This window comes from Bipolaris sorokiniana (assembly GCF_000338995.1).
Source record: "Bipolaris sorokiniana ND90Pr unplaced genomic scaffold COCSAscaffold_1, whole genome shotgun sequence".
Classification (NCBI taxonomy): domain Eukaryota; kingdom Fungi; phylum Ascomycota; class Dothideomycetes; order Pleosporales; family Pleosporaceae; genus Bipolaris; species Bipolaris sorokiniana.
In genome coordinates, this window is record NW_006911895.1 from 1073853 (window position 1) to 1087578 (window position 13726).

At 52.5% G+C, this 13726-nt stretch overlaps 2 protein-coding genes across 2 annotated transcripts; both read right to left on the reverse strand.

The window, feature by feature from the left end:
* Nucleotides 1-56: 56 nt before the first annotated feature.
* COCSADRAFT_155532 (uncharacterized protein) lies at nucleotides 57-12028 on the reverse strand (the record flags this gene model as incomplete). Its single annotated transcript, XM_007696502.1, has 3 exons — nucleotides 57-151; nucleotides 202-4479; nucleotides 4537-12028. 3 exons carry the CDS (start codon nucleotides 12026-12028, stop codon nucleotides 57-59), a joined length of 11865 nt encoding a protein of 3954 aa, XP_007694692.1.
* A 586-nt stretch (nucleotides 12029-12614) lies between these two features.
* COCSADRAFT_32076 (uncharacterized protein) lies at nucleotides 12615-13644 on the reverse strand. The gene has a single exon (XM_007696005.1). The coding sequence runs from the start codon at nucleotides 13486-13488 to the stop codon at nucleotides 13051-13053; it is 438 nt and encodes a 145-aa protein (XP_007694195.1). The 5' UTR covers nucleotides 13489-13644; the 3' UTR covers nucleotides 12615-13050.
* Nucleotides 13645-13726: the final 82 nt, after the last annotated feature.

Below are 13726 nucleotides of genomic sequence, written 5' to 3' on the forward strand. Positions count from 1 at the left end.
TGAATGAACTGCCGTTTGAGCCAAACATGCGTTTGGAGAATATTCAATTTGGTCGTCTAGGCGAAACCAAAGTATTCACCACCAGCAGTCATGGCGGTGTAGAGGGCTTTCCTAAGATCCTCATATGTCTCATACTCGGGCAAATCCAGCTCTGTAAAGTAGTTAGCATGCATCGGGTGAGGTTTCTAGCAATTGACTTACGATTGAAGCAAGTATGACTAGATGGTAGACGATCTTTGCTGCCATAGTCACGATGGATGTTGAACTTGGAGAAGCCATTCATGCCCTCAAGTTCCTTGAATCCATTCAGGGGCACTTTGCTCGTACCAGTGACGAATTGAAGCAACTTGGCTTGCTCTTCTTTCTCAAATGTCCGGACTGCCCGCCAGAACCACTGAATTTGTGGTGATGCAGCAGTGTAGTTGTGGTACTCGGTATTGTTCTTCCAGTCATCGACATTGATATCAGGCAGACCAGAGATGAGAAGTTCGAGTTCTTGTTCGCTGAAGATTGAGACAAGCTCTGCAGGAACGATATCATGGAAGCCCTTCAAGAAGTGATCTAGTTGTTCTTGAACGGCACCGAGGAGGCGATGTTCAGTAATAAGGCGAACATATTCGTGCTTGTTGTCCTCGGTCACTGGGATGTTGCGGCCATTCTCGATAAGGTCGACTGTTTGCATTTCGCCAAAAGCTTCGACTTCCACTGAGAAGGTTTCCGTGATGATGTCCGTAATTTCGTTATGGATCATCCACTCAAGGGACTTGTAGTACTCAAGATCGAGCGTCTCCATATCCTTAAGGCTGACTTGCTTGCCCATGATCTGCTTGTAGACAGCACGGCTGAAATGGCAATCCAGGACACGGCCTTCATAAAGCGCTTTGCCAATGATACGACCAATAAACTTGAAGAACATCAAATGCTCGGGATTAATGGAGCTCAATCGGTTCGGGTGGAAAGTGGTACGATCAGATGCGACAGGTACGAAGAGGGCGTAATCGGGGTTGAACATCTGGCGAGAGATTGACTGGAACCACTCGCGAGTAACGCCACCAGCGTCGACACCTTCTTCACCGTGGAAGCGAATGCTGAGCTTTCCGTACTTCATTTCATCTGCCGACTTGAAGTAGAGCGACTTGAAAGAGTCCAAGAAGACTTGATCTCGGCGAACGGAGAGTTGCAATGGTGGATGTGCTTGTCGATCGCCACCACGTGAGTGGAGTTTCCGGTTGAAGTAGTTGCGCTTATTGTCAAATTCCAGAACCTTGGAGTTCTTCACAAGCAAGGAGAAAGTGCCGCTCATCAGCTTAGGATTTTGGCGGACAAGATCATTCAATATCTTGCGATGTTCCTCTGTGAAGTTGAAGAACAAATTCTCCATCTTGTTCTCAGGCGGCGGGCTGGACAGCGCAAACTCCTTGGCAAGCATCTTAGACAGTGGAGCCTCCTTCAACGTAGTGTTTTTGCATACAACCATGAGAGATTCGATGAGGGGGAGGAGAGTGGTGGCAATGTTGAGCATGTTACCGCGTTGACGGATGACGGTAAGGCACTCGCTGAGCTTCTCCCAGAGAGGCGCAAATGCAGCATCCTCATATAGCGTCAAGAGGATATCTTCTTTTTGAGCTGGCTCCAGCGCCTCTGCGGCAGCTTCAGGCTTGTCTTTGCTATCGCGGGAAGGATCGAAGAGGTAATCAAGTGCGGTCAAGGCTCTGAGCAGCTTCGTCTGGTCGGAGCTTGCGGGAGAGAACTTTGCGAGAGCGATGCCTTGGACGTCAGTAGAAGAGCTTGCCTTTGAAATCTGAACTGTCAGGCTGTCAAGATCCCTGAGCGTTGAGCTAGCCAGATCTTTTGCGATACCAAGTAGCTCTTGACCAAATATTTCCTTTGCCCCTGGAATGGGCGAGAGGTTGCTGATGACTGACAAGGTCTCCTGGAATACCTTACTATTGCATTCTCGAGCCGCGAGGATCTTAGCTACGAGCCGAAGGTTGGCTTCTGGCACATCCGGTGGTGTCAATGACCTGTGCTTCTTAGTCTTGTCATCTTCAGCCTTCGATCCGTCAGGTTTGGAAGCGCCTTCCTCAGTAGCTCCAGAGTCGGGTGCAGCTGTCATCTCAGTATCTTGGCCTTGAGCAGCGCCCGTAGATGTAGCTTCGGTAGGCTGGTTCTCAGCGTTTTGGCCTTCTGCAGAACTCTCACTGGCTTTCTTCGCTTCTTCAGCAGCCTTCTCTTTCTCTTTCTTAAGGGCTTGCAACGGAGCCGTGATGACCTTGAGTAGCGTGGTCAATTGCTCCATGATGGAAGAACTCTCAACAATGAGCTTACGATCTAACAGAGTAAGCAGCGCATTGACAGGGTATTTATTTGCTTTGCTCTCTTTCGCCTTGCCCTTACGATTGGCGCGGTTCTTGAAGCCAACGCCAGTCTCGTGTTCAGTCAAGAAGAAAGACCAGACAGCAGGATTCTTCTCAGTCAGCTGAGTGAGGGTGTTGAGGCACTGCTGAACGACCATGAGTGGAGAGACGTCGGCATTGATAGATAGAGCGCCATTCTTGCGAGAGAGCTTCGGTGTCTTTTCCGCAGGTTGTTGAGGCTGCTTTGCTCGTATCGAGAGCTGGGCAAAGCTGCGTTCGACCGCGTTGACATCGGCGCTACCATCCTGAAGGATCGATAACAAAATGCTGATGACTTCTGCACGGTTTTGGCGGTTCTCGCAGACATAGCGAAGAATCGAGCTAAGGCTGGCCTTGGCACTACCTTGTTGAGGGATGAACATCAGTCGCAGGAGGGTTGCGACGCCGGCTTTGTCGAGCATTTGCACGCAAGGACGGGCCTTCTTCTTTTGACTTGGATCTTCTGGTTGGCCGCGGCGGTCGCCACGCCTATAACCAAATTCGTTAAACTGATGGAGACGGCGATCACCTCCCATTGCTCGGGCTTCCGCAGAAAGCTCTGGTGGAAGTTGTCTCAAAGTGTCCTCATCGGTATCCATGAGAACAGCAGCGCGTAAGTTAGGGTCCAAAGATGCGAAGAAGCTGGCAGTGTCCATCTCTTCCGCCTGAGGAGCGACAGCACTGCTTTGGTTGCGGCGCCGATTTTCTTCACGCTCACGTCGTCGACGTTCTTGGGCCTCTTGCGCAAGCAATTCCTCGCGGATCTCCTCTGGCAGAGCTGCTAAGAACTCCTCGTTGATGTCTGTGGGAAGATCGCCAGACTGACCGGCATCTTGCGGTGCTGAACCTCGACCTTGATTTTGAGACTGCAGTTGCTGCTGCTGCTGTTGCTGTTGTTGCTGACGAGCTTGAGCTCGTTGTTCTGCTCTGCGCTCAGCTACCTGTTGCATCAAGACCTCTTCTCGCAGCTCCTCTGGGAGAGCCTCGAGGTACTCAGTGTCAATTCCGAGATCGGTAATATCGTACTCGTGACCTCTGATGGTTGTCATGACCCTTGGCGCAGGTGGTCCAGCGGGTGCTGCAGGGACTGACTCGGCAGTCGCTGATTCACCGGAGGTCTGAGCAGCTTGGACGCCCTCCATTGCTTGTTCTCCAGAGGCAGTTCCTGCTTCGTTCTTTGGTTCGCCTTCCGATGTCTGATCTTGAGCACGGCTTGCAGCCTCTGCAGCTTCGCGTTCTCGCCGCTCGCGGTCCTCCTTTTCTTGCGCCTCACGCTTCTCACGTTCCTCGCGCTCCTTCTGCTCCTTCTTTTCTTGCTCTTCCTTCAGCTTACGAGCAACTTCAGCCTCGCGCTCCTCTTGGCGCTTCTTAGCCGCTTCAATTGCAGGCGGAACCATGACTTTGAGGATGGAATTGATGACACGCTGGCTCTTCTCAATGGCAGCAGGCCCATAGAGAATGCGAGCTTCCTCTTGCCAACGTTGGCTTGTGTACGCCTTGACAAATGCTACAGCGGAATGAGGATCTTCACGAGCAGAGCGTGAGTTGTATGTCTCTCGCATACGGGCAATATCGCGACGCATGCTGCTGTCAAAAGTCTGCATGCCCATGGAATTACCCAATGACACATGCAGTGCACCTCCATGATGAAGCAGCGTAGGGCCGCCACGGCCAGAGCTCATTGCGTTCAACAGATTGCTGATGAAGGAGACGGGGCTGTCGGTTTGGTTGAAGATACGAGGACCGCGGCTCTCGATAGCATGTACCCAGTCGCTGTTGCCCTCATTGCGCGGAAGGCCGTCACGTCCGGTGGAGCGGCCGCCTCGTTGAAGCAAGGGATTGATGCCATCATCTGTGGCTCGAGGTCCGGCTCCTGGTCGATGCGACCGATACGCTGGTACGAGGATGCGATCACCCGGACCAGCGGGGAACATCCATGGGCTGAGACGGTGCGTATGGCGGACAGCAGCGGGTGCTACATCTTCCCAGCCGTTACCCCAACCCAGTTCTGGTAAACCTTCCTCATCATCCTCTGCGCCAGGGTCGTAATGAATATCTTCGTCGTACTCTTCTTCTTCGTCATCTATACCTCATTGGGTTAGTAATCGTTTCAAGCATTCCAGAGTTTGGAGAAACAGACCTTCTTCTCCCATCTCATCGTCCAAAAAGTCTTCAATGTCGCCACCACCTTGCTGGCGCATTTGCTCCAAAAGCTGCTGAGGAGGATCGATAACGAATCCAATACCCGGAGGCATACCAGCCTCACCGTTGACGCCACCAGGGAAGTCGTCCTGCTCATCACTCCACTCATCTTCTTGATCTTCAGCCAGGCTAGCATTCTCATCATCGCCAGTGACTTCTTCCAGCGCGTCCATCGCATCCTCCATATCGTCCATATCATCATCGCCCTCATCATCCATGTCGTCCATATCGTCCATATCATCTTCGTCATCCTCGTCGTCTTCTTCCGAGTCATCCTCCGAGTCATCATCAGAGTTCATGGCGTTGCCATCGTCGTCGAGCTCGATCTCAACATCGACATCACCAGGAAGGCCCTCGATCGGTCCCATACCATCGATATCCATCTCTAGAATCTCTTCATCGTCCTCGGAGACGACATCATCATCACCAATCTCGGCCTCGTCGTACTCCATGTCATCCGCGTAAGGGTCATCATACATCATCTCTTCGCCTTCATCGTCCTCGGAGTCTTCGTCAGATTCAGACTCATGAGGCGGTTCGAACATGCCCAACGTCGAATTACGGAAAAGGTCGGGCGTCTCCTCACGGATGTTCTCGACAAGATCGTCGTCCGAGGCGGTCGAAATTTCATACTCGTCGCCAGAATCTGGGGCTGATGAAGTGTCGTAGTGCATACTCAGATCCATAGCTACATAGCATAGCCATTTCAAGGGCTTGAGGATGTACTTGACTACACGCTTAGCATTGGGGAAGTTGAGATCAATGTCTGAGATCGCTGTAGTGAGAATAGTGATAAAGTTTTTCTCATACATGATCTTAGCCATTTGTTTGAGATTTGGCGTCAGATCTGCATTCTGGGTAAGCATCTCGCCATTCGGACGCTGTGACACCATCCTAGAAAATATGTCGGCAATGCTGAGCAGCCTCGAGTACTTCATGTCCAACGGCTCATCAGAGGCGTTCGCGTCTTTGAAAGCCTTCAAAGCATGCTCAAGCACAAATTTGCGTACAAAGAGTAGGTCAGGTTCAGTCTCTGCGTATGGGGACAATGGCACGTCAGTCTTGGGTAGAGTGTGCTCTCCTGTCTTGTTGCACAATGAGACAATGACGTCGATCGCGCAATTAGATGTCGCCAGTTTCTTCTTGAAGGAGAGATCACCCTCATGATTCAGAGTACCGATTGGAACCAGATTGTTGAGAAGGTAGTTGAGCACACCAGAGCGCGGCTTCGAAGGCGTCACAGTGTAAGGATCAGCCTTTCTAGAGAAATTGATGAACTCAATCTTCGTACGGTTGTAACTCTGGAGAAGCTCGGCCAGACACTTCAAGATGAAACAGCGATAAATGTAGATTGGGTGCGAGTCAGCTTTGAACACAGGTTTCTCGGTTTTAGCAGGCTCCGTGGATGCTGTAGCAGATGTAGCTACTGCATCTAAGCTCGATTCGGTTGTGCCCTGCTCTCCAGATGCAGTCTCTGTAGGCTTAGGAGGCTCGGGCTTGTCTTCAGCCTCTTTGTAGGCCAATAGCTCACACAGAAGATAGTGTATGACGCCATCGGGGTTCTCAACAACCGGTACCTTCAAGTCTAAGGTCTTTGTGCGCTCGAGGAATGGCTGCTTGGGTGCCTCACTAGACTCCTTGGGTTTGTCTGCCTCAGCAACGACATCAGATGTTTCTGCAGTATTTGCTGGCTCGGTTGAAGTTGTTTCGACCTTCTTCAAAACAAGGGTCTGTGGTCGCTGATTCGGATCGAAGCGGGCTAATTGGAGTTTCTCGTTTGTGACTTCAACAAAGATTTCGGGTGCGCGAATGGCCAGTGCATACATTTGGCGCGTATATCCAGTCGTGTCCGTCTGCCTACGATCACGCGACTCGAACATTTGCTGAATCTCAGTACGCATGATTTGACGAATCATCTCGTCGTCCTCAATCATGTGGCGCAAGACAATCATGAAAGCGCTACGCAGGCCCTCGTTAGAGATACCCGCCAGCTGCTTGACCATGAGGAATAGTCGTTGGACGTTTCGCTTCTCCGCGAGACGTGTGGCAATCTTGCGTGTGCGTGTGAGCATAGCCAATACTCGCGTGACTGATAGAGCCAATGATTCATCTTTGCCGATTCGAGGCAGCATCTCGATTATGGCGCTGAACAGTTGGTCCTTCTCTTCAACTGTCACGATTGGCTCTGGTAGCTCATCGACAGCTGTTGACTCCTGGGTTTCCTCTGTGGGCGGAGTCCATGTAATCTGACGTGGAAGTTGGTCCTCGGCTAGTAATCGCTCGATGATGAGCAAAACTTGTCCAATCCAAGGCGATGAGTCTTCTGCGGGCTGATCAGGGAAGATCTTGAGGAAGCCTAACAATGTTGTAAAGTTGTCTTTGAGCTCTCCGACAACAACATCGTAGAAGTCTTTCTCTTGGAGGACTAGAGCCAGTAGATGAGCTGAAGCTGCGATCTTCTTGCTCTGTGTACGGAAGTCATCTTCGCTCTGTAGTGATATAAGAGACTGAACCAACGTAGTACCGATCTCCGTCCGCATTGATTCTGGCTCAGGCGCTTTGAGAACGGCAGCAGAGATGAGGTCTGCAAGCTCGAATGTGACATCATCATGTGAGTTGAGTACATCAAGAGATCGGTCAACGAGATTCTGGCGAAGTTTGGATCTCTGCTCGTCGAGCTGGTCTAGGGCCACAAGTTCTGTCGAATTTCCAATGGCCATGCGCTTCTGATATGCCAATGCGTCTTGTGGCGCAGTAGTGGGTTGGCTGGGCTGTTCAGCAGATACAGGTGTAGCAGATATAGGGGCTTCAGATTCTGTGGCGACCGGAGCATCCGCATCTTCCATTTGAACCGACTGGGTCTCTGGCTCTTCGGGCTCGTCTTCGTCGCGGGTGATCTCGCTCGATGTCATGCTAGCGTCATCAGTATGTTCTGGCACCACGACTTCAGCCCGGCTAGGAGATGAAGATGGTGGGCCTCGTGCTTGGATCTCATACTGCGGTATCGGGTTTCTCGAGACGTTGAGACGACCTTGATTCCGGCAATATTCGTTAGCCATGTTATAGTTGTCACAGCAGCGATATAGCGCTTCTTCAGCAAGGCTTTCCTCATAGCCATTCTCTTTCAAACGCAGCAAGTGTTCTCCATTTCGGGCAGACCATGGTTTGATGATGGGCTTACTGCGCTTTGGGATCTTGTCGATGCTCTTGTAAGCTCCGTGCTCGCCATCGCATTCAAGAACAGACTTGAGGATGTTGACCGATGTCTTTACAATGGAACTCGTGGCCTTGTCGATGAGATTCGAGTTCCAAATCTTCTCCACAGGCTTGATCACGGCAAAACGCAACTCAACGAGGAACTGTGCAGTCAGGAAGTAATCTGATCGCTCCCTATCGCGATCTGGTCTGGTTTGCATCGATGAGGTCTGCGGTGATTCTCCAATGACCTTGTAGTTGATGATTTGAGAGAAAAAGGCAAGAATGATCTTGATACCACCAAGCGAAAGATTGAGCAAACGCTTCATCTCCTCACTAGTTTCTTCGCTCTGCTTTTGCGTAATTCCAAGTGCTGATTCGTAAAACTGATTGAGAATGTTGGCCAGAACATCGAATCCACCAAGATTGCGGAACGACACGAGCAGCAAAGTCAACGCTTGCGGTCGGTCTAGGTTCGGCTCGATGATGAGTTGTGATAGTGATGTGAGTATGACAATCCAGTATGCGTAGCGATCTTCAATGTTGTCTGATTCCTTTGGGCCCTCGTACTCAAGCTGATCGATGACTGCTTGAGCAAGTTGGTCTGCAACGACTGTGGCACATTGCCTCTGGTATGCCTCCAGACTGCGGCGGAATAAGAGAAGTTTGCCTAGCGATTGGAAGAAAGGCGCAATTTCTGTGGGTATCTTGCTAAGTAAGTTTCGAAGAGTTTGCGTATTCTTGAATCGTGCACTGTTGTGGCTCAAAGTGGGATTCTCGGCAGTAGCTCCAGCAGCGGCAGAGGCAGTCTCTGCATTACCAGGCGATTCGGTTGCGCTGTTACCAATGCGGAAAACATGATCAGCCTCATCGTTACCAAAGCCAGAGCTAGCGACACGGGTTTCTTTCTCCCACTCGGTAGGCATATTGCGTTGAAGGAGAAGCTCTTCCCAAACACAGCTACGATGGAGCTTTCCAAGACTATCAACTAAGCGTGCGTACATATCTGCAAGGTTGACCTGACTTGACACATTGTGGGCCGAACGCGTACTGTACATCTGGCTCTGGAAGGTCAGAGTCATGGCGCCGACAAGGGTATGCGCCGACACCAGTGCTTTGACGTATTGTGTGCCTCGTTGCAGGTGCTCATTATCCTGGGAATTGCTTGAACTTGTGAATGGCGCAAAGAATGCCTGCTTGCCGGTGTGATCAAGAAGAGGCTGTAAGCGTTCCAGGGCCTGTTGTGTGCGCCTGATCAGGGAGGGAACGGCGATGTGTGGCTTCTGTTCGACGAGAACCTGTACAACGTGGCCAAACTGCTCACACATACTGCGGTTTTCACTCGACTTCGGGTCCAGACAAGCAAGATTAGAGATGTCAAGAATGGAATCGACGCCGTCAAGTTCGATATAAGCAGCGCACATGGCATGATTCGAGAAGAAGCCAGACAGAAACCTGCAGAGCACGCGAATGTACTGGCCTGTTGTGGGACCTTTGGAGCTATCCTCGGTCTCTGTAACCTGATCAAAGGCAACCACTTCATTAGGCGTTTCGTCGGCATCTTTCATCTCGACATCGGTACCAGTCGACCCAGAGGTTCGCTGCGGTCCTGGGCCAGACAGAGCTTGGCGGCCGCCGGCTACAAGAAGCTTCCCGTTGGCGTCTTCGGTCCATAGTTTAGCCCCTGCGCCCTCTTTCTCAGCTTTGCTGGCGCACAGTTGGACAACACGAGCAATCAACTCGCTGAGGCACGAAAGGACTCGACCCTTTAATGGCGGATGATGACGCACGAGCTCATCGAAAGAGTTACCAATCATAGTAGGCATCTCTGCATCAGCATCGAGTGCCTTGACGTGGGCAGGACTTTCAAAGATCTCGAAGAAGCGCTCAAGCGCAGTCGAAGATTGAAAGAGCTTCATACCAGCTTCCGCCAGGCAAATAGCGTCAAAGGCTTGTGGAAGAGTCGATATGGCTTCAGCAACAGGCAAGATGCCCTTTGCAAGTGGCTTTTCGGCTTCGTGCGGAGGATAAGATGTCGGAGTTGTAGCATTTTCATTGGCATTTGCCGCAGCTGTTGATTCCGAAGCGGGCTCTCCAGCCACAGTCTCCAGAAACGCCTCACTGAGACCTGCTTCGGCTATGACCTGGTAACTGGTAGGCTCATTGTGAATGAAGTTAGCGAGAATGGTAACAGCCATGCTCCAAACCGTTGAGCCGAAAATCTTTGCATTCGACAACACAGTGCGTAGGCTACTCAGCAGCTGCGGTGAGTCAATCAAATTCCGCATCAAGCGATCGAAGTTTCCGCCTGTGTGCGTCATCATGTGGTTAAGGAACTTGAACAACCAGCGCAGACTCTGTTGATGATAGAAGGGAATTTGATAATCAGTAAGCTGTGTCTTGTACTCCTTGGGCATACCCTTGTTTTCCTCAGCAAGCTTCTTGGAGATGTTGACTTCGTATTGCATGAGGTCAGCAATAATTTCCAGCCCCTTTGCAGCCACAAGAGCAGAGAAGGCATCGCGCAAATTGTACACAAACGTGTCAAGGAAGTTTAGAATCTTGGGGTGGTTACGCTCAGCTTTTGCTGTACGAAGCTTGAGAACATCGACGAGAATTTCCAAGAGCCCTGCGGCTACCATCTGCTCACCAGTGCGTGTTTGAGAGGTGGGTAGAGTATTCAAAAGAGAAAAGAGGGCATCGCGCCACGCATCCTCCTCCAGATCGTCGGGGTCACCAGTCTCCTCGCCAAGTCCTGCGACTAGCTTGCGAACGACATAGAACAGCACACCGTGGTTGACATTAACATTGAGGGCAGCGCATATGTCAGCAGCTTTCGACTTGTGTTTTGCAAGAGCCTCAAGAGCGTTCATGGTGAAGGTTTGAAGCTCAAGCGAGAGGCCGCCCTGGCCATTGCTCGGTGGGTGGACTAGTTCGGAGAGCTGGTGTGCCAGTTGTAGCCTGCGTGGCTCGTCTGCATCCTGCTGGCCCAACTTGGCCATGAATTCCTTCTCGATGTGCACGTAGCCTATGTTGGCAATGGACAAGAGGCGGATAGCGACTGCCTCATCACGTCCGGCAGCACCATTGTTGAACAACTTGGCAATTCGCAATTTGTGTAGAAATTCATAGTGCACACTTTCGGGCAGACTCTCAAGCCCTTCTTTGGTGAGGTCGTGTATATCGCCTTTGGCAACCTTGTCGACTGAGAACTCAAATGTCTTGGGCCCATTTGTTTTACCACTGGGCTGCCCTGGGGTGAAGACTGGGGTATTTGGCGATTCAGCAGGAGCTGCAGGCTGAGGCTGTCGCGGAGTCCGGTTCGGGCCCATACTTGACGTTCTTCGTACTGGTGTTGGCGTGGTGGGGGCAGATGCAGGCGTCTCAGTGGTGGCCGGCTTACTGCTGCCTTCTTCGGTCGCGGGAGCCGGCTCATAGTACGAGATGAGCACACCACCAAATTCTTGCTTCATCGCCGCATCCGACAAAGAGTACATGCCAACCAGGTCGGACGGGCTAACCCTATCAGCGCCGCCCGTGCGGTCTTTCCCTCTGCCCGTCGGCGTACCAAACACGGGGGCTGGCGCAGTGGGACCCTTTGCGAAGGGACTTGATAGCTTCTGAACTTTGTCCAAGTTGATATTGTAGTGGCTGGAGAGGGCAGACGGGTGCAGCGTGGCAGGTGCGTGGCGCATACGGGCGGCGGCATAGCGTTGGGCCAGGCGATGGCCGAGGCGAAGCGTCGCCTTGAGGAGAGAGGTGCTTGTCGTGTTGAGCAGCTTGTCGAGACGCTCGCTACTCGAATACAGGCTGCGATTGCCGCAGTTTTCCAGCAGCATGCGGGTGAAATTGAGGATGTGCTCGATCAGCTCACGGTCGCCATCCTGCGAGAGGTGCAGGGTATCGAGAACAGCTTCCGTGGTAGTCTGGTCGGAGGCAGTGCTGCCTTGGTCAGCGTCGCCCTTGAGCAGGAGCCGGCGCTGGAACGGCTGTGTCTGGGGGCCATCAACAAGGCCATATTCCTTGTTAAAGAGGTCGAGGATGTGGTCGAAGCGATCCAGTGCGGGGATCCAGTGGTATGCATCGCCGCGGGGGAAGGGCCAATGCTTGGGGAACGAGGCCAGGTGCGCAGGCAACTGGTAGAGCGGTATTGACTCGGTCGCCTTGACGAAATCCGCGATCATGGACGACAGAGTCGACTCATGTCGCGAGGTGGCCTGTTTCTTGATCTTCATGTTTGCGCCGGGCGCTCGGAAGACGAAACCTCCTCACATGCAAGCTTGCGGCAGGCAGTGTCTAGCAGGTGGGTGGTGGCGAGTGGAGAGGGCGCGACAGGTAGTCCGACTGGATATGCGTGGCGGTGGAAAGGATGCCTGTCGGGAAATCAGTCAATCCGTCCGCCTGTCCGCCTGTCGTGCGGCGGGCTGCGAGTGCCCTTGTTGAGCGGGTGCGCAGAAAGGCAGAGTAGCTGCGACGTGTGAGAAGCGAGAAGCGGGGTCGTGATTCGTGATGTCGTCGGTCGCCTTGAGCAGCCAAGGGCGTGCGGACAGGTCAGGGCAGCGGGTGGGCGGCTTTGGTAGGAAAAGAGGCGTGGGCGGGCAGGCCTGCTGCTGGATACCACGGTGCAGGCGTGGATCTAGTGCAGCGGGAGCAGAAGTCTCTTGGCGGAGGGGATGCGCAAAGACTGCTGGTCAGGCGCCTGTATGCTGGTGGACAGCGTGGGTGAGAGAGGTGGGTAGAGACGGGGAGATGGTGAAGTGCTTCTTGAAGCTTTAGCTACTGGCGGCCGCCAGCAAAGTAATAGTGCCATAGCAGTTTCCGCTCCCTTGTAGCCCGCCCGAGCCCCCCACTGATCCGAGCGTGGAGCATCCCACAACAACTCCCTGCCCTCCGTGACTATCTAGAGAGACGGTCCTGTTCGTCCGGACCTATAGACGCCCATGGAATATACTTGAAAGGTACTTGCGTTGCCAGTGTCTATCGCTCACGACTACGCCTCCAAAGCGACCACGGCTTCACACTACAATCAAAGAACCCCACATCATCACCCCAACCTGGCCATGACGACATCCGTACATAACACAGAGCTACTATTGCACCATCCATGACTTCATAGCCAAAAAAAACGACAACATTTATGTATCTCAGTAGAAGTCATAGCCAGTAGGTTCATGAAAACACCGCCTACCCAACTGCAACATCTCCCATCTCCCGTCAGGGTGCCCATACATGATACGTGAGTACCACCATCCCGTACTTACCACCTGCGCGTCCCGCTCGCAGACTCCTCCCTCCCACCGTCTCCTTCTCCATCAACTAGCCTCATCGTCTCTTCCAGTACCAGTAAGTCTCGCTCAATCATCTCTGCCCAGTTCTGTATATCTCCCACCTCGTTCAGTTTCTTGGTGCCTCCCTGCAACAGCTTGTCCCACTCGGCCCGCTGTTTGGCCAGCACCGCTGTCTGCTTTGCCAGTTCCTTCTCCTGCTTAGTTATTGCTACCGAGTTGGTATTCAGATCCGCTGTCCGCGTGCGCATCTCATTGTCGACAGACGCGCCTACAGACGCCAAAGATGCTGTGACGGCGGCGCGCGCTTCCGCCTGGCGGCGAGCTGCTTCCTCTGACGATGCGCTTGGGGAAGACATATTGACAGTTTGCGGGGCAGTCCTCGAGACGGACCGCTGGGTGCTGCTCATATTTGAAGCGATAAATGGACGGTATAGGCTGCTGCTAGCTTAGTGGAAAGTAGTGTACAGTGCCGCTTGATGTGGGTGGCCGGGCAACAAGCGCAATCCGTGGTACACATGTCGACTGGAAACTCGCTACTCTTTGTCCGCCATATGAACCCCAACATATCTGCAGAGCTAGTAGACACGTGCGACAAGCCTCATACCCTGACACTATCACCCAGCCATTAGGGCGCTATCAGATGCG